This window comes from Ictidomys tridecemlineatus, chromosome 2, assembly GCF_052094955.1.
Source record: "Ictidomys tridecemlineatus isolate mIctTri1 chromosome 2, mIctTri1.hap1, whole genome shotgun sequence".
In the NCBI taxonomy this organism is placed as follows: domain Eukaryota; kingdom Metazoa; phylum Chordata; class Mammalia; order Rodentia; family Sciuridae; genus Ictidomys; species Ictidomys tridecemlineatus.
Genome location: NC_135478.1, coordinates 38,078,937 through 38,105,558, shown reverse-complemented (window position 1 = coordinate 38,105,558; position 26,622 = coordinate 38,078,937). Strand labels below are relative to the sequence as shown.

Genomic DNA, 26,622 nt, shown 5'->3' with positions numbered 1-26,622 from the left:
GCATAGTGTGCTGCAGTGCTGGGCCTGGGATTGTAAATTTTAATTTGAAAAAAGAAACAGGGTACCACACAGGTTTGTGAAGAGAAATTATTAAAGAAGAAGAGGAAGAGAAGGCAGAGGAGGGAAAAGGGATGAATAGCGGTGGGAGAAAGGGAAGGAGGAAAAGAAAATCATTATTTTTATTCCTATCCCTGGGGCTTTCATGGGTTATATCCATCTGTTGTTTGGTCCTCCTGCCATGTAAATCAGATTCTTCCTTTTTAAGCCATATTACATCTCTCTGTTCTATTATCACATTCCCACCCCCTTTTCCATCCTGGCAATGCAAAATAGTTATCATTTCAAAATGCAGAACAAATCAGGTCTCCTTTTAAGCACTCTCCTTCATGACGTGACATAACATACCTTTTGTAAGTCAAGATTGGTGGAGTCACTCCCATCATACTCCTATTCAGTCAGCAGCATTCATTGATAATGGAAAAAAAAAAACAGATTTCTGAGCATATTCTCTAGAGGATTGCAAGCAGATATTTGTACACCAATGTTCACAGCAGGATTATTCACAATAGCCACAGGCAGAAATAACCTAAAAGTCCACTAACAAGTGCATAGATAAACAAAATGTGGTATGTACACACAAGGGAATATTATGTAGTTGGGGGTCAGAAGGAAATTCTGACACATCCGAAGTAGAATGCTAAGGACATTACTTAAAGTGAAATTAACCAAACACAAAAGAAGGAACTTTGCAGGATTCCACTTATATGAAGTTCCTTAAATATTCACATTCATAGAGACAAAGTAGATTGGTGGTTGCCACAGCTTGAGGAGAGGATGATAGGGACCGGACCGTTGTTTGATAGATACTAAGTTTAATCTGGAAGATGAAGTTCTAAAGACAGATAGGGGTGATGAATGCACAACAGAGTAAATATACTTAATACCACTGAAATGTACATTTAAAAATGGTTAGAAAGGGGAGCTGAGGTTGTGGCTCAGTGGTAGAGCACTTTCCTAGCATACGTGAGGCACTGGGTTCGATACCTGGTACCACATAAAAAATAAATAAAAATAAAGGTATAAAAATATGGTTAACAAGACCATATTTAAAATAAAATATATACATATGTGTGTGTATATATTTTACAATAAAAAGTGAGAGAAAATGCACTTGATTTTCAAAACCCAACATTTTGAATTGTAAGAGTTGGGCTTTACAGGCACAGTGTACAAAGTAGACGTGAAAATACACAATGCCCATTTGTGTAAAAGCTATCTTTTCTTGAAGGATAACACCAATCCTTGTGGTGAGGAAAGGAGCAGAAAGTCAGAGGAAAACACAAAAACCTAGCATAAGTTGGAAAATAAGAGTCAAGATGAATAGCTGGATGACAGGATCATCACATGCATTTCAAAGAAGGTAGAGAAAGAAGAAACCATTTCATTCCATCCCCATCTCCTAACACCAGGATGGTCTGGTAAAATAGCCAGAGCCCAGAATTTTCTTGTGCCTACTATAATAAATAATATATTTATTCTGTATTCATTTATTTATGAATATAAATATATTAATATTTTTAATATAAATATATATAAATAATATACATAGGATCTAAGCAGATGAGTCTGAGTCAATGTCACACAATTCCAGAATGAATGTTCCAGTGACATTCATTCAATAAAATTACTTTTCATATACTCCTTTAGGAGTAGCTTTGAGGCTATTATTGCTCTGCAATTTTCCAAACATCCAGAGTGTCATGGGAGAAATGAATAAATATATTTGGAGAACCTGAATGATATGTACAAATGGCTGAAAGCAAGGTGACCTGCAGAGACTCTATGGTTTACAACTATGTTATCCAATGCAGTAGACATCTTGCCATGTATGGCTATATAAGTAAAATATTAAATGAAATAAAATTAAACATTTAGAAACTCAGTCACATTAGCCACGTTTCAGGTGTTCAATAGCCACACATTGTCAGTGGCTGTCCAATTGAACCGTACAGGTAGAAAACAGTTCCAACACCGCAAAAAGTCCTATTGGACAGTGTCCATTTGGAAGAAAGGGCTACAACCCAGGTGTGGTGGCACACACCTAGAATCCCCATGGCTCCAAAGGTTGAAGCAGGGGGATCACAAGTTCAAAGCCATCGATAGAGTAGCCCTAAGCAACTCAGAGAGACCCTGTGTTTAAATAAATATTAAAAGGGTTGGGAATGTGGCTCAGAAGTTAACCACCTCTACGTTTAATCCCCAGTACATAAATAAAAAGCATGTAGAACAAAGAATTAAAATAGCAACTTACATGGCTGAAAAACCAAGAATCGAATGGTATAGAACAGGGAACATCCTATCCTTTGCCACCATGAACAGAAAAGCACAAAGGTGTCTCCTGAGCCCTGATATTCTTAAAACACCCATAATTTGTATATCCACCTGGAAATCAAAGGAAATGAATCCATAAAATTTGTATTTTTTAACCACATGTACACAATAAAAACTGAGCTCAGTTTTTAGGGAAAAACGTTCAAGTTCCTACATACGTATCTTTATAGATTAAAATTTGCACCATATCACTCATGAATCACACTTCTGAGATGAAACGGGCCACATTACTGTGTAAAAGTTTACTTTTAAGACCTACACTTCATTCTAGTCATCAACTAGATGAAATGTCCAGCAAACTGCCTGGTTGGTTTATTGTTCTAGTTTACGTGATACTAAACTCAGATGGCTTTTCTTTTTATTTCTAAGACACTTTGTTCAAAACATACAAAAAAAAAGTGTGATCATCTGAGAAGCAGCACGACTTCCATATTTAAAAATGACAAATCTGCCAGAAGTGGTGGTAGATCACTCCTATAGTCCCAGCTTCTCAAGAGTCTAAAGTAGAATTGCAAGTTTGAGGCTAACCTCAGCCACTAAGTGAGATACTGTCTCAAAATACAAGAACCAGTAGCCCATGGATGGACTTCAGTGGTAGACCATCTCTGGGCTCAATCCTTAGTTCCAGGAAAAAAAAAAAAATGTCAAACTAACTTTAAAAATAAGCAGCCAAGTAGAGCCCAATGACCTTGAAGTCTTCTAAGTCAGAAAACTCAGTATATGTTTGATACAACGTTCCTGGGAAAAGTTTTGTGAATTCCTAATTGAAGCCTGTATGATATCAGGGTCTTGCCCTCGATGACATTACTGGAACGGACACCAGTCAGACTGTCAAATTCACACTCGTCAGTCAATAGTCATCCAAAGCAAATTGCAGCCAAGGTTGTTAGAGTCGCTGATAAAATAAGCAGTTGTTGGGGGGAGGGGTTGCAAGGTGGCAAGATCCCAACAGCAGCTGGAACCTGGAGCATGAAGAAGCAGGGGAAGCGGTCAGTTGAGACCCCTACAACTCGCACAATTGCAGACAAGTGCTTAACTAACCTACTAACCCTTTTGTCCAGAATGTCGCTAATAGTGGGGGATCTTAACTCCACTAGAATTGGTAGAGAAAGAAAAACTTAATGAACAGAGAAGCCTCAAGGGTATTATTCTTCATGGACAGGCTCCTTTTTGAGGGTGAGAGCAAAGCTTGGAAAGGAAGTGAAAACCTCTGAAGTCACTGGTAGGCCAAACTGGGGGTTTTAAAAGTATGGTGGGAAAATTAGAGAAATAGAGCTGTTAGTTGGTACAACTTCTATAGATGTTATTAGGAGCTGAGTTATGGAGAAGCTCAAATTCACTGCGTTAGGTCAGGGATGCCAAGATAAAGGAGGGCAAGGTATAAGAAAGATGCCACTAGAGGACAAGAGAGGAAGACTGGACATCATGTCCCTGTTTACTACAAGCCCCATTACCATAACTTCCACCACTAAGGACTTATTACCATGACATCTCCCACCCACAGGTGTGGTATTTTACAATGAGCAATGGGGGTACAGTAGACAGTACTCCAAGTAGATTTTCTAGAGTAAGAAATGGGGGAAAGTTGGACAATATTCTAATCAGGTATCATGCTGTAACCAATGGGAGCCAATGATGCAAGGTCCTCAATCTGGCCCATACAGGAAAGAGGATGCTTCACAGCTCAGTGTGTACAATACTGATTTCCAGATATTGGGGCTTGAACCTCTCTTTCTCACTTAGCCTACCCTGTTCTATAGAGTGCTACTCTCACCTCCACCTTCAATAAACCTCTAATTTGCTGATTACTTATGTCTTGCTCCAAAGACCCATACCCCAACAAAAACACCTTTAGTCTCCAGCTACTCTGGGGGCAGTCACCAATGCTCACTGTCAAGTTTGATACCGACAATCCTGTGCAAGGGAAGGAAAGATGCAACCAGATAAATACAAACCAACTTCGTTTCAACTAGTGGTTTCTAAGTCTCCAAGTCACACTTGCTGGGTTTTTGTTTATTTATTTATTTTCTTTCGGTTTAGCTTTATTGGGTCCATGTTCAGCATAACGAACAGAGGGAAAAAAAAAAAAGTACATTAGTAAAGGTTAAGAAACTTCTTCTTCACCAGAAAAGGTTTGCATTTTTGTCCAAATTTGAATTAGAATTCAATATAGGTGAACTTCAAGTTTGACTTCTACCCTTAAAGGCAGCAAGCTCCAAAGGACTGATTTCAAATGAGCTTTATGTACAAAGCTATTTCAGAGAAGTTGAGCCCTCATTTATAGGAGGATACCTAAAGGAGAGAGGTTACGAAGACCACAGTGCCTGTAACTTTTTTTTTGAAGAAGGAAAACTTCAGGCAATTTTTTTTTTCCAATTGTTTTTCTTTTCAAAAGTTGAGAAAGAGGGATATATCATTTGGGGTTATGGAAACAGGCCATGGAAGTAAACCCAGTCATGATTTGGTGATGTTTAAGAAAATGAAGAAGAAAATGACCTGGGCACAACACATATCTTGGATGTGCTAGGTGCCACGTAAACATCTCATGTGACCTCCACAGAGCTCACTACTGTGCCGTACGCTGTGACCCTTACCTTATAGGTGAGGAGTTAGATGTCAAGGGAGGTGAAGTGAATGGGCAAAGAGCCACGGCTACTAAGTGGCAATGCTCAGATCTGAACTTCACTCTTCATCTCTGAACCTAAGCGACAATTTTGAAAAAGGACTCAGAGGCCACAGACTATTTTCGGTAGTAATGGAGACTAATGCACTCAATAAATACTGAGCGCCTATTATGAGCTGACCACCTCTGTGGGAAGGTGCCCAACAGTCAACTTTGAAAACATGTCATAGAGAAAGCCTGATTGTTCTGACAACTCTTCATTTCCACCCACTTCAGAGGCAGTTATAGAGAAACAAGGCTTTCTTTCCTTCTCTACCATCAGAGGCCTGCACAGGCCCTCCCACTTACTTTCCTTCCTTTCATCATCCAAGAATGTACTCAGCCTGCTTTCACAGCCATGAGCTTCAGTGTGTCAGGCCATGAAGAGAACAGTGCAAAGAGCAGGTGGGTTCCTGTAAGGGCAGCAGTGCCCAGCCTGTGTGAGCTACGGCTCCCTGCAATCAAAGGTAGACAGCATTGAGAGCCAGTCCAAAGTGCTTCTCTAAACTGCCATTTATAATAAGCTGCCAGTGATCTTTTCAATTGGTAATCGACTTCATAATGATATATGTAGTTTCTTGTGTCTAGGCAAAACAGAAACCAATGAAATAGCAGGTACAGACAGAGTTAATATTTTCAACATTATATTCACAGACCATCCAAATATCCAGAATAAATCTCATAATCCAAATGTGGATGTGGTTTTTTTTAAGTAAATTATAGTTACTTTCAAAGTATTAATATTTTAAAGGAATTTCCTAAATAACAAATAATAAAACCACAAAACCTCAATTTGAGAGTTTCACTACTAGATTACTAGTAATTATTTCCAGAACCACATTTCTTTAGAAGAATATTCTAAAGTAGCAGTGATAATTCTTCTTCCCTCTTTCTCTCCCTTCCTATCCATTTTTCCTTCCCTCCATTTACTTAAGATCACAGTTATTAAAAAAAAAAAAAAAAAAAAAAACAACAAAAAAACTATGCTGATTTTTCAAGAGACCTTTAGGTCGGAAGAAAGTCAGGTGATACAGCTAATTATATAATACCCACTCACACAGTTCAATCCATAAAATAACAACTTTATTCCACTTTCATTACCCATAAGTCTGTTTCTTTTACCCACATAATTAATTATGCTAGTAAGATATGTTTCTCCCTTTCTATTCCTGATACTTTAAATAAACACTTTGTTAAAGTACCTCACTTTTCATTTTAAATGTAGCTTTTAAAAAACAGGTTATCAACTGCCTAAATTTAACTGTAGATTTTATGTGCTATAATATTATATGTCATCCATTAACAATTTTATAGGCTTAGTAGAATAAAATAATCATTGATCTCTTTCATATGAATCCTATTAAGTAAAAAGAGTGTAAACTTCAATTCATTAAAATATTACTTAACATGCTTTATTAAAATTTATTTTAAAGCAGTTTTTACTCATTAAGACTTGATAAATCTGGAGAGCACTTCATTGAATCTCCTTTATGAGGATGATTTGCATTTAAAGATGAATCTGAGGGACTGAGACTCCAGAGAGGCTTGGGCAGGCTAGAGAACTAGGATCTGTAGACAGTTACAGTTTAGAGATCTATTGTACGAGTTGCCCCTTGCACAAACTAAGGTAGTAACGCAGTGGGTAATCACAATCTTGTTTGGAGTTTTAGTTTTCTATAAAGCTTGATAATGACTGGAGAAAAGAACAATTGTCAATTAAAATCTGCAGAATCACCTATGATTACTTCAGTAAGATGTCCCCTAACAGAATTTGACAGGCAAGTAGGATGTTAAAGTGTGACAAAAGAATGAGAAGGATTTACCAAGACACAAACAATGGAGCAATGATTATACCTGCCTTCACAACTACCCTAAGAAAGTGTGTTCCAGGAAATAAGATATGTGATATCTTATTAATCCATCCACAAAATGAGTCAGTATTACATCCATTTTACAGATGAGAAAACTGAGATATGAAAAAACAAAGTAACTTTTCTAATATTACAAATCTAGTAATAATCAGTCTAGAGTACGAAACTAAGATCCTTGATACCAAACTTCTTGGTCTTTAGCTCTTCATCTTTGCTCTTCTGTGTGTAGTCTAGAGACACATCAATCAGCTTTATCCGCAACTTCGAAGTACAAGCAAAAGAGCATAATTTCACTGAATGGCACACTGAAATTTGGGAGCACAATGAAATGTTAATTCCAACAAATGTTAATTAATGTTAATTAACACACTGGTTTTTGGAAATAAAATTTCATAGTTAACAAATATGTTAATTCCAACAAATAAATAATGCACTTTCTGAAGGTGAAAGGTTGTCCAACCACATCAAAAAAACATTTTGTAAAAAAATGACACCAACTATCCTTTCTGAGGACATAATGAAAAAAAGCTCTTCCATGAGAGTCTCATTTGCAAAAAGAGAAATTCTTGCAAAGCAATTCTTCATAGCTAGAATATATGTAAAACCCCAGTCTCTTTTATTCAAAGTTTTAAAAAGCTCAAAGCACCATTTAATTACTAATATTGAATGCAAAACTGCATATGGCTCATTTATCATAAATGCAAGTCAGCTAAAAAAACAATAGGATAAGCTAGAATTCATTTTTTTCCAATATTTTTTATTTGGTCCACATAGGAGTGAATTCATTAAAGAAAATCAATATGTCAAATTAGTAGTCTTGAATTTACTACTTGAATTATTTATAATATGGAGATTTCTCATGCCTTCTCCCTCAGCTAAATTATGAGCTTTATTCTTCATTTATTCTACAACATCAGAGAGTGTCTAGCATGGTTTAGATCTATATTAGCTACACAACAAGAGAAAGCTTATTAATTAATGAATTAGAACAAAACTTGTTCAGGCTCTCTGGATCAAGACTGAGTCTTGGTTATTCTTTCTTCTAGAACTACAACATTTCCAGTAATACTGATATTTACTACATTAATGAATGAATAGAAGGTTATAAGAAGTTACTTTTTTGAAGGGCACTTTGAAATAGGTTCATTCCAACAAATAAATAATGTACATTCTGAAGGTAAAAATTTGAACAATATTTCCTGTTTTAAAATATAAGTTCACTAAACTCCTGTGTCTTCAACATCTATTCAATTCAATTCAATAAATCTAAGGAATGTCACGGTTTTCAGTTTATGTTCATTTCCTACACCAATTCACAGGCCATTGTTTGTTAGTAAACTGATATACATTTTTACACTTACAAATTGTTCCTTTTATTTCATTAGCATAGAGGAAGGGGCACATTGGAAGGGAAGAGGGAGGGTTAAGGGAAGGTATTTGAGAGTAATCAAGAGTTAGAAGTCATGCACACAAACCTCTCAATTATGAAACATGCGTTAATGATATCAGTAGTAAAATTCCTTGGGCCATGCCCTTGAACATTAGTGTTCCATTGAAAGACTTTAAAAAAAAAAAAGTAAACTGAAATACAGGTTTTTATTATATCTGGATGCTTTTTAAAGAAAATTCCACATCCAAATATTTTTATTTATGCCATGATTGTTTCTTTTTTTGCCTCTGGCATTTATTAATTTCACTTAATCGTATTAATTATGCAGAATAGTGGGTTTCCTTGTGGTGTGTTCATACATGTATATATCATGGTTTGGAAACAATTACTCCCAAATACCTCCCCTTAACCCTACCTCTTCCCTTCTTCTACCCTAATGATTTCCCTTCTACTTTCATGACATCAAACTTTTGTTCTTTCCCTTTTTCCTTCTAGCCTCCACATATGTGACTGTTGTGACTAAGGGATCTGACCAGAACAACTGTAAGAAGAAAAAATTTATTTAAGGGCTCATGGTTTCAAAGGTCTAACTCCATAGAAGGCCAGCTCCATTCCTCAGGGCCTGAGGTGAGGTTGAACATCATGGTGGTAGAGGGTGGCAGAGGGCAACAGCTTATGTCATAATGATCAGGAAGCAGAGAGAGACTCCACTCTCCAGATATAAATACATACCCTATAGCCACATCTCAATTCCCACCTCCTCCAGCCACACCCTACCACTTCAGCCAATCCTATCAGGGGATTAATTCACATTGGGTTTAGACTCTCACAACCCAAATATTTTTCCTCTGAACCATTTTTTTAAATTTATTTTTTAGTTGTAGTTGGACACAATACCTTTATGTTATTTATTTATTTTTATGTGGTGCTGAGAATTGAACTCAGGGCCTCGCACATGCTAGGCGAGCGCTCTACCGCTAAGCCACAACCCCAGCCCTGAACCATATTTCATTGTCTCACAGATGAGCTTTTGGGGGATACCTCACCTCTAAATCATAACAAGAGGAAATTTGTGTGTCTGGTTTCTTTTGATTAGTATGATGCTCTCTGGTTCAATTCCTTTCCCAGCAAAGAACATAATTTCATTCTTCTTTATGGCTGAACAAAACTCGACTGTGTATATATGCACCACTTTTTCTTTATCCATCCATCTGTAGACAGACATCTAGGCCAATTCCATAACTTGAATATTTCAAATTGGACTGTAATAAACAAGGGCATGCATATATCCCTAAAGTATGTTCACTCTAATTCTTCTGGATAAACAACAAGCTGGATCATATAGTAGTTCATTTTTTTTTTTAACTCTTTTGAGGAACCTCCACACTGATTTCATAGTGGTCATACTTATTTGCAGTCCCACCAACAGTATGTTCTTTTTTCCCTCATATCCTCTTTAGCATTTATTACTGTTTGTATTCTTGATGACTGCCATTCTGACTGGAGTGAGATGGAATCTCATCATAGTTTTGATTTGACTTTCCCTGATCACTAAAGATGTTAAACATTTTTTCATGTAATTGTTATCCATTTATAGTTATTCTTTTGAGAATTGCCTAGTCAGTTAATTTGCCCATTGACTGAATGAAGTTTATTTTGATGTTGAGTTCTTTGAATTCTTTATACATAGTAGATATTAATTATCTGTTGGAAGAGTAGCTAGAAGATCTTCTCCCATTCTGTGGGCTATCTCTTCATGATGCTAATTTGTTTCCTTGGCTGTGCAGAGCTTTTTTAATTTATTGATTCATTCTTTCATTTTCTGAGTTTCAGGAATCTTATTCAGGAAGTTATTACCCATGCCTAATGTTGAATTGTTTTCTGTAAGTTTTCTTCTAACAGCTGTGAAGTTTATGTTCTTATTTGTAGATTTTTTTCATCCACTGTGAGTTGATGTTTGTACAGGGTGGGAGATAGGGATCTAGTTTCATTCTTGTATATATGGCCACCCAATTTTCCCAAGACCATTTGTTAAAGAGGCTATCTTTCCTCCAATGTATGTTTTTAGCACATATGTAAGGAATCAGATGGCTATAGCTGTGTATTTGTCTCTGTCTTCTATTCTGTTGGCCTAAATGTCTGTTTTTATACCAATACTACGCTGTTTTAGTTACTACAACTCTGTAGTATAATTTTAAGTCAAGTATCAGATAGGACCCAGTACAGTAACAATGAGTGAGTTCAAGAGACCTCTCTATCAGGTCATCGAGACATAAAATCAGCAAAGATACTATAGAGACTCGACAGACATTTAATGAATAGTTCACCAAAATATAGCTGAATATGCATTCTTTTCAGCTGCTCATGGAACCTTCTCCAAAATGGATCATATGTTAGGCCACAATACAAGATAGTTTAAGTAACCCCTTGCATCTTATCAGATCACATAGAATGAAATTAGAAATCAACAGAAAGTAAAGAAATTATACAAACATACATAAACTGAACAACACACTTTTTAATGACATATAAGTCACTGAAGAAATCAAGATAGAAATTTAAAAATTCTTATAATCAAATGTGACTAGAAACGTGACATATGAAAACCTCTGGGACACACAGGTGTGAATGCCTATATTTAAAAAAAAAAATCAGATGCCAAATAACCCAATGATTCATCTCAAGGTCTTTGAAAAACAAAACAACAAAAACAACAACCAAAATAAGAAGAAAAAGAAAAGATCAGTGCTGAACTTAATACAATAGAAAACTAAACAATTCAAAGAATCAATGAAACAAAAATTTTGTTCTATGCAAGATAAACAAAATTGAAACACTCTTTTCAAAACTAACCAAAAGAGAGGGAGAAGGAGAGAGAAGACCCAAATTTAAAAATTAGAGATAAAAATGAGATATCACAACAGACACCACTGAAATCCAGAGGACTGATCATCAGAAACTATTTTGAAACCTGTTATATTTTAATGAATTGGAAAAATTTAGAACAAGTATATTTCTAGACACATAGCAAAAATTCTTAATAAAAATATTACTAAATAAAGCTCAGTATCACACTGAAAAGATCATATGCCATGACCAAGTTAGCTTCATTCCAGTGATGCAAGAATGATTCAACTTAACAAATCAATAAATTTAAGACACCACATAAGAGAACCAAGAACAAAAATCACACATAATCACCTCAAGAGATGTAGAAAAAGGCTTGGACAGAATTCAACACCTCTTTGTGATAAAAACACTGAAGAAACTAGTGACAGAAGAAACTTAGCTCAGCATCATAAAGGCTACCTATTCATTATTATTAAAAAGAAGACAGAAGAAAATAATGTGGCTATGACTCAGGACCAAAGAGAAATCTGGAACTATTTATTCTTTTACTTCACTATTTGAAAACACAGGCTGCCAATATCAGTTATAATGATATAAGTTATAGACCATCCAATACATACATATAAAGAAAGAAAACATCTTATATTGAAAGAGAACAATATACCCAAGGAATCAAATAGTCATGATAGAACTAATTGCCATATTTACAAACACTGAAATTCACAAAAAGACTCAAAGAAATGATGGAAAGGGAGGCTATCCTACATTGTTATTTAAAAACTCAAGATATAGGAAAAGTGACTAACGTAATAGCATGATATGAGGAATCACAGATGTAGTCAACATTTCTAGAAATCGATGGGATGCCACATTAAATATAAATAACATTCAAATTTTGACAACATTGAATTCCTAGAATGATGTCAGCAGTCAAAACTCAATTTGGGACATTTTCCTTTGCTCCTGTGGTATTTTATTTCAGTTGGTGGTTCTTTTAGGTTTTCCTGGATTTATAAATACTAAAGTTAACACCTGCTTCTCCCTGCCAATTATAGTGAAGGTCTTCTGAGTCTGTGTGTCATACACAGGCAGTATGACTCACAGATAAGAAAGGTGTGTCTACTACATTAATTTATTTTTTTCCTTATTATAAGGCAAGAAAAATCTTCAACATGAATTTCTCAAAAAAAAAAAAACTCCCTCAAATAGTTCACAGGCCTCAGCAAATAATATGCAATTTAGAATGACGGTTATAATGCCTTGAGCTTTCCAAAGAATTCTGAGTGTTATATGGGCTCTTCAAATCTCCCCTGGACTGCGGACATGTTCAATGACATTAGAAATCAACATATTAAAACACAATCGTGAGTATAACAAGATACTGAGATTTTACTCGTCATTTCAGACTTACTGGTACTGTGTGAGAACTGCATCTGACTTTGAAGAGTCAAAGTCATTATGCAACACCTAATGGAGTTAACTGACTTCAAGCTCCTCAACTGCTGTTGAAGTGGGTTATTTTCCTTTTATGAGGAATATGTCAGCTTTTACATTGTTGCTTTCACTAGAAATATATTTTGCAGACTCTTTCAATTATCTTAATCTGAAACCTTTTCTAAAAAGTGAAGATAAGCTACCAGGATATAAAATATCTCATTTATGTTCTGATGCAGGTTATTTTTATAATTTTAATTCAGCCAAATTGAATATATTCATTAGATGCACAACATAGTATGCCTGTGATCACAGGGCTATGTGCTGGTGTCACTGGGGTTGGGGGTCGGGGGATTCTGCTACAGCTAGTATGCAGAGCAGACTAGAATTTTGGTGTGTGCAGGTGTGGGGGTAGAGGGTATAGTTCCTCCAGGACATTGCTAAAATTATTTTGAATAATGGATGTCTATAGTAAATTGAATATACAGACAAGTCCATCCAACCAACTTTATATGTAAATTGGACTTTTTAACTTCATTCAGCAGTCTCATGATAGATAGATTATGATGAGCTCAGGCATCCTTTTTCTAAAATTAAAATTTTCCTAAGAGCCCAGTGCTTAAGCTAAAAACGATGGCAATTCCTTAAAAAGCAGAGACCTTTTAATAGGAAATTAAAGTATCAACTTGACATTTTAAATTTGCTGGCTGGATCAACTTTTTTAGGGAAGTATAAATAAAGTTGACCATTTCTGAGAAATAATCAAAGGGCAAAGCTTGAATAGTAATGTTCATTATCCCAAGATTCTAAAATGCCATCCCTACTCTCCTCTGAAATTTGATGCAAGCTGGAGAACTACCACAGACTCCATGACAGTTGATACTAACATACCCAGGAATCAATAAAAACCAATAATTTTACTAACTTTTTATCTTAACCTTCAGTGAATATTCAAGTGTTTAAAGCAAATGAGAATCTCTTTAATAAGTAAATCTGAATTTGATTTCAGGAGTTAGGGAACCAAACATGGTCAACACTTTCTCTGACTTTTCAACCACTTCTAAATACTAGAAGATTGAGATTAATAATATCCATTGATATTAATTTAAATAGTTCTACCATAAGGCCTTTGGACATGTCAAATCATAACTGCAATGAAGACCAGAGATAGGGCATGATGTCTGAAGTTGTCACCTGAGTGTTAATATCAGCAGTGCCATAACTAATACTATATTATAGGTAGCACAGGTTGCAATTAAGTATTTAGAAAATTTGATGGGGTTTTTTAATACATGTATAAATGATGATATATTAAATAAGCATGTACTGATCATCTGTGGAAATATCAACAGCTCTTCATTGTTTCTGGCATTTCTTCTTTAAAAAAACAAAATCTTGAATGTTATAGAAATGCTGAAGTTTCCTTTTATTCCCCAATCCAGTTCTCTCTCAATTCATCCCTCTAAACTATCCCTCTAAATAAAGGTTTATGTGTGGTCTTCAGTCCACATTGCTATATACTGTGAATCAATTTTGATCTTCTGTTCCCTCATTATAGTATGATCTTAAAATACACACATGCTCACATATTCTATAATTCTATACACATTTCGCAACTTATGCTTTCTCCTCCATCCAACATTACCCTTTTGTGGTATTTCCACATAAAAATACTCTTTCACAAATCTCTTAAATACAATTTATCATTTTACACACACTTTTATTGATAATATCTATGAATAAGTATATTAAATTTTTGCTGATAAAATTAAAGTGATAGTCCATTGTGTTATAAATGCCACATTTTTTTATCCATTCATCCACTGAATGACATCTAGGTTGGCTCCACAGTTTAGCTATTGTGAATTGTGCTGCTATAAACATTGATGTGGCTGTGTCCCTGTAGTATGCTGTTTTTAGGTACTTTGGGTATAGTCTGAGAAGAGGAATAGCTGGGTCAAATGGTGGTTCCATTCCAAGATTTCCAAGGAATCTCCATACTGTTTTCCAAATTGACTGTACCAATTTGCAGTCCTACCAGCAATGTATGAGTGTATCTTTTTCCCCACATCCTCGCCAATACTTGTTGTTTGTCTTCTTAGAGTAGTTCTGATTTGCATTTCTCTGATTGCTAGAGATGGTGAGCATTTTTTCATATATTTGTTGATTGATTGTATATCCTCTTCTGAGAAGTTTCTGTACAGGTCCTTGGCCCATTTATTGATTGGATTATTTGGGGTTTTTTTTGGTGCTTGGCTTGTTGAGTTCTTTATATACCTTAGAGATTTGTTCTCTATCTGATGTGTGAGGAGCAAAAATTTGCTCACAGGATGTAGGCTCCCTGTTCACCTCATAGATTATAAGGGAGATGAATCAAAGTCGGGTAGGGAGGGAGAGCATGGGAGGAAGATTATTTATAGATAGGGAAGAGGGATGGGAGGGAAAGGGAGGGGGAAAGGGAATAGCAAGGATAGGGGAATGTGATGATCATCATTATACAAAATACATGTATGAAGATTTGAATTTGGAGTCAACATACCTTATATACAAACAGTGACATGAAAAATTGTGGTATGTGTATTAAGAATTGTAATGCAAAAAAAGAGTACATGTATAATGGCATAATTTGGCGTGAATATACTTTACATACAGAGTTATGAAAAACTGTGCTGTATACAGATAATAATGAGTATAATGCATTTCACTATGGTCATGTATTTAAAAAAATAATAAATAAATAAAATTAAAGTGAACATTTTAATAATGTATTTTGATACACACATATTCAAGAGTCTTCTACATGCCTGTGTTCATTATTCTAAGCCACGATTGATGCACAGAAACATGCATAAATATATGTATTCATATGTGAATATATTTACCTTTTCCTCTGTTCAAACTTCTAAATTTTAATTATAATTTGATGCAGGTGAAATTAAATACAAACTGTGAGCTCAAAATAATTCTTCATTCCTCTACCTCATCCCAAATAAGGATCTTCACACCAGGGTATATCAAAGAACCTTACAGGTAGTATAAGAGCTAACTGATTCTGAAAAATTCATATTTTATGAAAAGAATTTACTGAAAAAGTTCATTATCTGAAAACAAAACAAACAAGAAAATGAGTAACTTTTCTCATAGAGCCCATCAAACACAAGTACCTCCGAGTTAAAAAATTCCATGTATGTAGAAACTAACAGAAATGGCTGGTTACCTCTATAATCCAACTTTCCTATCACAGGTTCCAATGAAAGCAGGGACAGTTATTTTGCTGTGCAGTCCATGGAAGAAATCACAAACACTAACAGAGGAGGTATCACAGGTGTTCTAAACAGCATAGGATATTTTGGTAAAACTAACACTTCTGTATAATTTCCTAGAAGAACGTGCTTTAAAAATGCTCCCAACTTTTTGTACAACTGGACTATCAGTTCTATTTAAAAAATAAACTGGACATAGAGATCAAGGTAACAAAATTTCTTAATCCTATTAATTTCTTAATCACTTAAAATATTCATTTTCCGTTCCTTAAAAATCCCCCGATAAGGTTCTTGAAATAAATTCCACTTTAGAGTGCTCAAGAAAGGAAATTCCAGAGTTAACCATGAATTCTACCATTTGACTACTTGCCCAAACTCAAGATAAAATGTGAGAGAAGGGGTTATGCTTCAGAGAAAGACAAAATATGAATTTTCTTACTTGACGCTACTACTGTCTTGACTTTGGAGCTGCAGAGAGCCATCCAGCATTGCCACACCTCCCCAAGACAAGAGATATTACAGAGAATGAAAGAAATCTAAGTCAAAGTGTATTTGTGGCTGGCAGCCGTACCTTGTGCAAATTACTACATAACACCTTCAAATTCCACCTTCAGTTACTACATACAGATGGAATCCTGAAATCTAACATATAACAGACCAGTGCTTCTCAACTTTTTCCTGAAGGACTAGCTCTGTGCTCATCAGTCACAGATCACTACTTTCATAAAACACAATGGAAGTTATGAGAACAAAATGAAGACGACACACAAACCTTCTTGGTTTGCACACATATCAAATTGCTTTAATTTGCTATAAAATCTTCCAAATGTGTACTCTCAATTTCTGTACTTACCTCATTACAGGTAAATATGCTTAGACCAAAACAGATCTGTGGACCACACTGAGAAGCACTGAGTCATGAAACAAATATACTTGTGGGCAAAAGTTCTCATTCCTTTTGATGATGGGTAGTGAGAAAGAGCAGAACGGTTGCCCTTTGTATTTGTGTTGGCAGGAAGCAGAGCGTGCAAGAGAGGACAATCCTCAAATGAAGGTCTGGAAAAGTCAATCTTTCACCTGGATTTAGCTATGCAAATGCATATTCCTGCCAATTTTGGCCACAGGGAGGGACCCAAACTGAAAGGGGCAACAAATCAAGTTACAGAGGTTACAACAAAATGATCACTAGCTTCCCAATACCAGAGACTGAGTCCATATAGACTTCCTCAACGCCTACTATTTATGTAACATTTTGAATCTTTAACAACTTTAGACATGTGTATGAGGTCAATATTCTAGTTTTACAGATGAGAAAGTGCAGAATCGGGAATATGCCTTAGGCTATGGATAAAATATTAAACACAGAACTCAAATCTTTTAGATTCTAAGTTTAGTGGGGTTTTGTTTTTTTTTCTTACTTATTTCCTCCAGTGCAGGTGTATCTTAAAAAACCTAAATTATTATAGGAATATGAATGGATTTTTTCACTTATTATCATTACCAATATTATTAAAAGTTATATGTTGTTTATCTGACAATGATAGCCCACGTAGAATATAAGCATTTCTGTGGGTTACATCACGTACATCAACAGATGCCCTAGAAGTTACTCATAACCATCCAACCACAGCCAGAATCTTGTTTAGGAAATAGCTTGTGTTCTTGGGGTTAAAATTTCTGAGGTAGTAAAGACTGTTTGGTTAATTAGCTCTTACAGTGTACCAAAGTTCTCACGGCTCATTAAAAAAACTACTGCCATTTACAGAAAAAAAGGATCCTCTAGCTATGTTGCAAACAAAATTTCACTAGGCTTTTATTACTGACCCTGAAATCTAACTAGGATTCAGTGATTCCTTATCTATGTTATTTGAGGCAAATCCTTTTCTCTCCGAGTTGAGTTTCCTTATCTACATAATTCAGGTAATATGTAAAGATCTTTTGAAATTAGATTCAAAGATAATGAGTACAAAAGGGCTTTCCTTCCAACCCTTGTTATTTGATCAATAAATACATTTTTATAAACAGCAAGACCTTGTGTATTAGCCTCTTCCAAAGTTTATAGGAGTTACAGGGAGCCTGAACTGGCTCCAAACAGAGAACCTCCTTCTGTAGGTGACTATGACTTGCTCACAAGACTCGGTCAAGCAAAAAGTAGATTTGCAGTTGTCATGAACATTGTAGACAAGATGCCTAGGAGTGCAGGTAAGTATATTAGATGGATCTAGAAAATCCTTCTCCTACTGGTATGACATTATCATGCCCTAGGTGGAACACTGATTTATTATTTCTCATTTCTGGAGGCAAGAAATTAAAAACCAAAGTGTTGGCAGGGTTGGTTCTTCTGAGGGCTGTGTGTTCCATTCTCCTTGGCTTGTAGGTGACATTCTCCCTGTGTCTCTTTATTTTATTTATTTATTCATTTGTTTGTTTATTTATTTATTTTGTGGTCCTGGGGATTGAACCCAAGGCCTTGTGCATTCAAAGCAAGCACTCTACCAACTGAGCTATCTCCCCAGCCTCTCCCTATGTCTCTTGATATGGTCTTCCCTTTCCATGTTCCTCTGAGTCCAAATTTTCCACTTTTGTAAGCCCATAAGTCACAATGGACCTGGGGCCCAGCCTAATGACCTCGTCTTAACTAACCACATCTTTAGTGACCCTATTTTCAAATAAGGTTACATTCTAATTGACTGAGAGTCAGGACTTCAATATGGCATAATTCAATGTGTAACACTGATTCCATGATCAGCTTTCTCATAAGAAGCAGAAATCAGGAGTCTCAGTTTTCTCTCAGCATTGCCATTTGCTAACCACACAACCAAACATCACTCAATCATTTTAAACAAATGAGTTAGAGTCGAAACAAATTAACTCTAAAAACTTCCTTTCATTTCTAAAATGTCTACTTTCAAGTGGGGAACAGCAACCTCCAAAAGAGCAATTAGATCACAAAATGAGATGTGAGCTTACGTGTGTGTGTGTGTGTGTGTGTGTTTTTTTGAGAGAGAGAGAGAGAATTTTAATATTTATTTTTTTTTAGTTTTCCGTGGACACAACGTCTGTTTGTATGTGGTGCTGAGGATCAAACCTGGGCCACACGCATGCCAGGTGAGTGCGCTATCGCTTGAGCCACATCCCCAGCCCTTGTTTTGTTTTTTTTTAATTCAGCGCCCCTATTTTGCCCAGAATCATAGTTAGTAAGGAAGAGTGAGAAACACATCAAATATAATCTTTGCAAAGTTTTATCTCATTATGATTACACTGACCACGCAGAGTACATATGTGGGTGTATCATGCCTCAATCTTTTTCTCTGGAAGGACAAATATAATAACAACTTACCACATTGATCATCCTCTAAGAGCAGAACTGAGAGGCAGGGGAAGAGCAGTAAGGAAACTTTTTTTTGTTGTTCTATTCGCATTTTGAATCAGAAGAAACTGTGTTAGCTACTCAAAGAGTAAACACCTATTAAAAAAGGAAAATATGTAAACTGTACAGTTCTTGAGGCTTTTATTTCTAAGTCTGGATATTCATCATTTAAGGCAGTTTGTGCTTCAGGATCATTATAATAAGTTGGCTTGACTTTTAAAAACTTTTTTCACAGGAAGCTGCAGGGATCAGCAAACATACTTAGATATTTGTTTCAGAATGAAACATATGATAAAGGAAGACTTCATAAGCAGATGTTTTTTAAGAGGCTTCTGCTATCCAAATACGACACAGTTAATGTACAGAGAACTAAGTACCAATCTGCTACATCTGTCTTCAAAGGACAAGGAACTTAGTAACCAATACCGTATTTACCGGGGCATTTTTTAACCTGAAAAATTTCCACCACCCCTGTATCAGCTGTGACTCAGAAAGACAAGCTTGTTTTTCTACCCATAATTTCACCCCTGCTGCCTACCTATTTTAGTGACAGCAGCACTTAGGGAAACTTGGTAAAGAGCAGCTATTAATGTATAAAGGGAATTTAATTAATATCTCTTTGAACAAAATAAATGGAAGTGTGTTTAACCACTATTTCTCTAATTCTAGCCACCAACTGGGAGATGGAGGTGGGAACAATGACACAGCTGGAGCAGGTAACAAGATACAAAGGGTTTTGTTTTTTTTGTTTTTGTTTTTAAGTAAAAGAAAGAATAGAAAGAGTACAAATAAATATGGTGGTACAGGTTGAGAATCCTCTGTCTGAAATGCTTGGTACCAGAAGTATTCCTGATTTGGAATATTTTCAGGTTTTGAAATATGTGCATATGCATGATAACATATCTTAGAGATGGAACTGGGGGAAAACATGAGATTCTTTTTTCTTTGATGTGCACCTTATACACCTAGCCTGAAGGCAATTTTACCCAATATTTTTACCATTCCTGCTTTTTGATGGTGACATATCACACAATGTCATATGGAATTTTCTACCTATGATGTCATGTCAGTGCTCAAAATCTTTCTAATTTCAAAGCATTTGGAACTTGTGATTTTTAGGGGTTAGGAAAGCTCAACTTGCATTTCCATTTTAAAGGGTGGAGGAAATGAAGATCCTGAAGAATGTATCTCTGAGGATAACAGAATCATGAATTCGAAATTTCCTGTATTGTTACCTATAATATTAGAAATGCACAGTTAGGCTTCAGTTCTTAAATAATCTCTATGTAAAGCTCATTTAATCTGTCCTTTTAGAGCCTTAAAGCCCCTCACCAATGCTTTTATTATCACGCAACCCTTCTGGGCTCTCAGGAAATAATTGAGGAATATTATAAAGAACTGATTTTAGAGTATATTCTATAGGGAACCCCTGGGATTTTTACATTGCTTTCTTTTATATAAACAGTAAACGAACTCAAGCCAATAAAAAACAGAATGTGAATTAAGGGGATGGCTTAATGGCGTGCTTCTGTTTCCTAATGATTACTTAAATTAATAATTCTGATTAGAAGTAATCAAATAAATATGAAACAGTGAGTACTCAGTTTTTACTTTCTTATCACCACCGTCAATTTTATCTTCTCTGATAAACTATTGTGGCCATTTCTCTCCTTTTAGTGATCTGCCATGTGTTTTTCTTTCTATCAGATCATCTATGTCTGCCTATCCTTTATCATTCGTTCAGGAAGTATGCATCGAGTATTGTTATATTTGAGGTCCTGTATTATGATTATCTTAAAAAGCCACTAATCTCGCTGTATTATGATTACCTTAACAAGCCACTGATCTCAGATCCCCCGAGAGACCTGTCCTTCTCTTGAACTCAGGTTGCAATAACTTTCAAAGAACTTTGAACATTTAGATGCAGCTCTTCATAGAATGATTTACCCATCTCATATTTTCAACAAATGAGGTGTGCCAATATTAGGGTTCCTGCTTGCATAGAGTTTACTGTCTAATCTGGTGTTTTAGCATCTTGATGTTTTACCAGTTCCTTAGAGAAGAATGTTTTAAGGGGTGACTAACCAACAGTGTCAACTCCATAGACACAGGAACTATTCCGAAGCCTCCTTTCTTATCCTATTTCTCCTCTTCCTCTTGCTTCTTCTATTATTGCCATTGTAATTCTAGTGTTTACTATAGTCAGACAAAGTCAGGGCCTCATGAATGCCCAGTAAGTCAATCACTAAAAGATTAACCTTTTCTTCCTCCTCATACTCTCCAATATATTTATTAGCCATTGCTTCTGGATGGAATTATTTTCAATAGGTACATTTTTCAACATTAAGAATTATTCCATTGAACTCGAAGTCTATAGAAGAAAGAAGTCTGAGAGAAAGAAATGAATCAAAACAAATTCATGTATTTTTCTCAGCAATACAAAAAATCTTAAAAAAAATTATAAAAAATCTGGGCCTTTAACCAGTTAGAATGCAAAAGATAATGCCAGATACTTGACACATAGTAAGCATTGATAAAAGGCAGCTGTAACCAAGTCCTGAACAAAATCCTATGAATGAGGTTCACAGTACTTCTGGAGGATAAACTAGAACTAGATCATGTCCGAGGTACAGCTGCACCTTGCAAACACTTCAGATCTCCCTATTTGTGCTCTTACAAAATCCCCACTACATAAACACCAGAAAATAAGTTCTACAACTTCAGGCATTTGGCTTATTAGTTTTTCCACTGAATTCTCAGGACCCAGCACATAGTAAGTGGTCAATGCATATTTGTGAAATGAATGAAGAATTGTTCGATGCTTTTAATATTTTTCCTGGCTCTCCCTCCCCTCCTACATATGTTCACAATCTCAGGCCCCACCTCAGAACAACTGACTCAGAACCTACATTTTAACATGATTTCCCTGATACATAGAAGAAGCAAGGCCATAAATAACAAAAGCACCACTTTCCTGTGGCCAAACTGATAAAAACTCCAAAATTGCTGAGCAGAACCCAAACTAATGCTGCATTCAAATTTCCAACAGTCGGTACTTTTGAGAAACAGAAAGAGCTAGAGTGGAATCAGGCACTGGATTTAATCTCTCCTGCTGTCCCGTACCACCCACCCCCACCTCCCTCCCTTCCCCAGTTTTCTCTCTTTCATAATGAAATCACAGCCTATGGAGGAGCAGCACAGAATCCAGAGTCAACTTTTCTATGCTAATTGAGGTCCAGTTCAATGTTAAAGCCAGAGCTAACTAAAACATTAACAGCCACTCTCCTTTATTCACTCTCCTCTCTGCCCTCTCCACATGACCTCCTCATTCTTCCTTCTGCATCTCCAGAAAGGAAGAAGGGCTCAATATTTAATGAGGAGCTGACACATACAGGTGCCTCGGCTCCATATTCCTCAGTTCTCCTCATGCCAATGGGAGATACAGCCATGGAAAGCAGGATGTGGCATCAGGTTGCATCAATCCCCACAAACACATTCTCCATTGCCATAACCATGGATCCTAATAGGAAGAAAATATGGTAGAGAAACAGAGACAAAGGGCCTACTGTGAGACCCTGAGAAGAAACTGTCAAGAGACACAATCATTTTTTTTGTTGTTGTTGTTCATTAGCTCCCATCCTAGACAACATTGCCAGGTCTTGCCCAAGCCCATTCTCAGCTTCAATCTCCAGAATTTTAAGATCCATCTATACCTCTGATAATGAACCAGAGATGTTTATGTTAATTTCATAGTTTAGGACAGACTCTATCAGGCTTCTGACTCCACCTACCTCATTGCACTACACCATAGAGAGGGGTCTTCCGTGGGCAGCCCTGCACAGTGCCCCCACATCACAAGGATAGGAGTCCAAGATCTGCATGCCCACAGATCCCTGCCAGCACATGCAAACTTGGCTCATTCCACTGATCAGAGGCATTCCATGGGATTTGACTGGACTTACTGGGTGTCTTGTGTTTCTGCAACTCCTTGACTCCATGAAAGCAAGCTGGGAAAAAAACCAGCCTAAAACAGCCTTCTTAGACTGTCATTTGCCCAATATCCACAAAGATTCCACTTAAAGCCTTACATTAAATCTCTCCCTGCTTGAATTCTGAGAATAGTTTATTTTTCCTCACAGACCTCCACTAGGACAGCCAGAATGTCATAAACACACTCTTGTCCCCAAACTGATATTTTATCCTATACAAAACTTTCTCTATCAACGCAGCCGTATTTGTGAATATGTCCTTATTTGTCAACTTTTCCTTTACAAACTGACATCTTTTCATAACAGGGCCCATGATGTATTCTTTGGTATCAATATTCCTGGCACATAGCAGCTGCTTAATAAATAGGAGTTGTCTGAATGGACTAAGCTCATTCTCTTTCCTAAATGTCATCTATTCACTTCCAGGATTCGTGCTGTTCAAGAAATGCGAGACTCAGGGTGGATCACTGAGATCAGAATGTTTTTGAGCACTGAAAATCCCCATGTCTTAAGAGATTAAAGGGCAGGGTGGTGGTACAGGAGGAATTCAAGGAAAGATTGCTTTAGTGTTAAAGCTCTTGAAACCTCTAGAGAGTCAACATTTCCCAGACCAGGGAACTTCTGTTTCCAATCCCCAAAAGTTGACTTTGAGACCAAAAGATCCTAATAATTTCGTTGAATGTCCTCTTTTACGCCCATATATCAGCTCTGATTCTATCTCTGTTTCCTTTCCCTAACAGTGCTTATTTTCATAGATTCTTCATTATTCTTCCTGCCCTTCACACATGCAAATACTAATGGTTTATGCTCTTGCAGAAGTAGAATGATCCGAGATAACTACCCATGTTTTTATATATTTGATCTTACAAGAATGTTTTTAAATTTTTCCTTACAAGAATGTTTTTAAATTTTTCCTTTACCTTTCAGCCACATCCTACCTCACATAGAGATGACTCCATACACATCACACTCTCTCCACATATATCCATGTATATAAATACCTATGTGAAATCCTTCATATATAGGATATACATATGAAGGACATCTACGTATTGGGGGTAGAGTGAGTGAGTGAGTGTGTGTGTATGTGTTTTCATATTCCATTAGGGGAGGCAATGCATAACAGAGAGTGTCTGATCACTGTGGACTTTGTTCTGAAAATGTTAGATGGATCTCAAAACAGTTGGGTAGCAAAATGGTTTTTCGCTTTCTGCAAAGAAATAACAGCTGTGTGGTGGATCTGTGCGTGAAGGACAACTTGCAGCCTTTTGAAGTTTGTGGGTCTTAAGTAAATTAAAGAAAAAGCCAAGTATCTTAAGGGCTATGCTAACCACAGGCTGCCCATATCTCATGAATGCCTATGTGGAAAAATAATTTGATGAGAGATGTCTCCCACCAAAAGCTGGATAGATAACCTGTTAGAATCCAGAAACTTAGCATACCCTGAAACAAAATTAGATTGGAATTACCTCCTGATGGAATGAGCCCTTTTAAAACAGAAATCAATTTATCCAAATATAACATCGTATCTTCTACATGCCAAATTTGTGGACTGAGATTCACATATGCTTTAAAAATCAAGAATTCAGGTTGTGGCCTAATTCTTCCAATGATTCCCCTCCTTTGGGAGCAAGGAGCATCTTAACCCTCAGTTGGCTGTAGCCAGGCCAATCTTGAAAGGGAATTACCAAGGAATAAGCAGTAGGAACAGAGGGCAGCCTGCTTTAAGGGACACACATAACACAAGTCAAAATCCAAGAGAGGAAAAATAATCAAGTTAAACTTTTGTAATCAATCGGTGAACTCTCCCATTCATACTCAGAAGGATTCACAAGTTAGTTTCTGCACACAATACCATTCACTCCATGACACTGTTCAGAATGATTTAACCAACATTATCATTATCACATGCCCATAAAGGGTACTATATTAGTCCCATTTCATGGATGAAGCTAGTGAGGTACACAGGGAATAGGGAATAAGAGGTAGTTCTGAGACTTAAATAAGTCTAACTGCAGAGCCCAGCTTGACCACCACACAACACTACCTTTGCCCACCAAGGAAAAAAACAAAACAAAACCCAAAACACTCCAAATCTCTCAGTAGTATAAGAAGAGATTATCAGGTCCACTTTTATCTCTAATAGGAAACAGCAGCAAAGAAGGTAAAGAGATTTGCTGGGTGTCTCGCAGCTCAGCATGTCACTCATCTTTGTTTCATGACAAAAAAAAAAAAAAAGACTCATTGTCAGTTAATCACTCGGCTTTTAATGTCTCCTGAAAGACAGATCAAAAGTTTTAAACGTGATATTTTATAAGCTTCCAAGATTTTTACCTAAACTGCTCTAATGCTAAAGTGGGACCCGCAGGACCAGATGCCAAGTGGTAGCCAAGGCTAGGTGGACCACCTCTTATGGATCATCCCCCTGGCATCTGGGGACAAGGCTGTGCCAGGAAGCCACTTAAGGAGCTCCAGGAAGGGGATCTGAGGGACTTCAGTGTAGTCATTGAAGTGTCAGGGAATTTGATGCCAAGCAAGTTTTTCTCTACTATTCTTGAAATACCTAGGATTAGAAACCTGTGTTTTGTAAACATGATCTTTATGCTGCTCTGTTTTTGCCCTATCCATTTCAAAACAAGGTTCTTATGGAAAATTCCTCTCCCCATCGTTTTATTTCCCCTTGCCATTGAGCAAGGACAAGCACAGTACATTTCTGTACTATTTACTAGCACGTCCAAAGTCCCCATGACAAAGTTCTATAAAGAAACACAATATCTGCTTCTTTCCCCTGAGGAAGAATTATTTAATTGTGGGCAGATTTTTTTTTTAACTCTATCATGGGGGCAAGCAGTTGCCAAAAGAAGTATTATTTAGATCTCTAGGCATTCAGGAACCTCTCATCTTAATCCTCTTTGCTTTGGCTATATTGACATATCCTGTCATTGATAAGCTCAGACCTGCATTATAACAACTGCTGGAATCCAAATCAGATGATATTTGAAAAATATGTCACTTACTTGTTTCTAACCTTTTCAACCCTTACTCCAGTTTCCATCCTGAAAATACTCTCAACCAGCTTGCACAAAATAAGAATTATGATGTATGTGATGAATCTACCAACTTATAAAGACATCTTAAAAGTGGAAACAGAAACAAGAAAATAATTGAACTTGTGCTGAGAAAGCTGTTGACAAAACCCAAAGAAGCAAAGTAATTTAAGGCAGACTTAACTTGGCTGGGCAGGAAGGAAAATGATATTAAAACTCTTGTTACCAGAGCCCTGAGTTGCTTTAAGGAGGGAAAAAAAAAAAAGTGTTGTATATATGAAATGTAACACTATTGTCATTATCAGAGCTCTCTTTGTTAAATTAGGAAAGAAGTATTAGATTTGAACATTGAAGC

The 26,622-nt window shown here is 36.4% G+C and overlaps 1 protein-coding gene across 4 annotated transcripts in view; it reads right to left on the bottom strand.

Moving 5' to 3' along the window:
* Positions 1-26,622, bottom strand: part of Znf385d (zinc finger protein 385D) — an 826,924-nt gene that overhangs the window by 184,479 nt on the left and 615,823 nt on the right. For 3 of the 4 annotated variants that reach the window (XM_078038304.1, XM_078038302.1, XM_078038303.1), the window contains exon 3: positions 406-447. The exons of the other annotated variant lie outside the window; for it this stretch is intronic. In XM_078038304.1, coding sequence (XP_077894430.1) covers positions 406-447 — 42 coding nt within the window. The remainder of the gene's footprint in view (positions 1-405; positions 448-26,622) is intronic. 4 annotated transcript variants of the gene reach the window in all.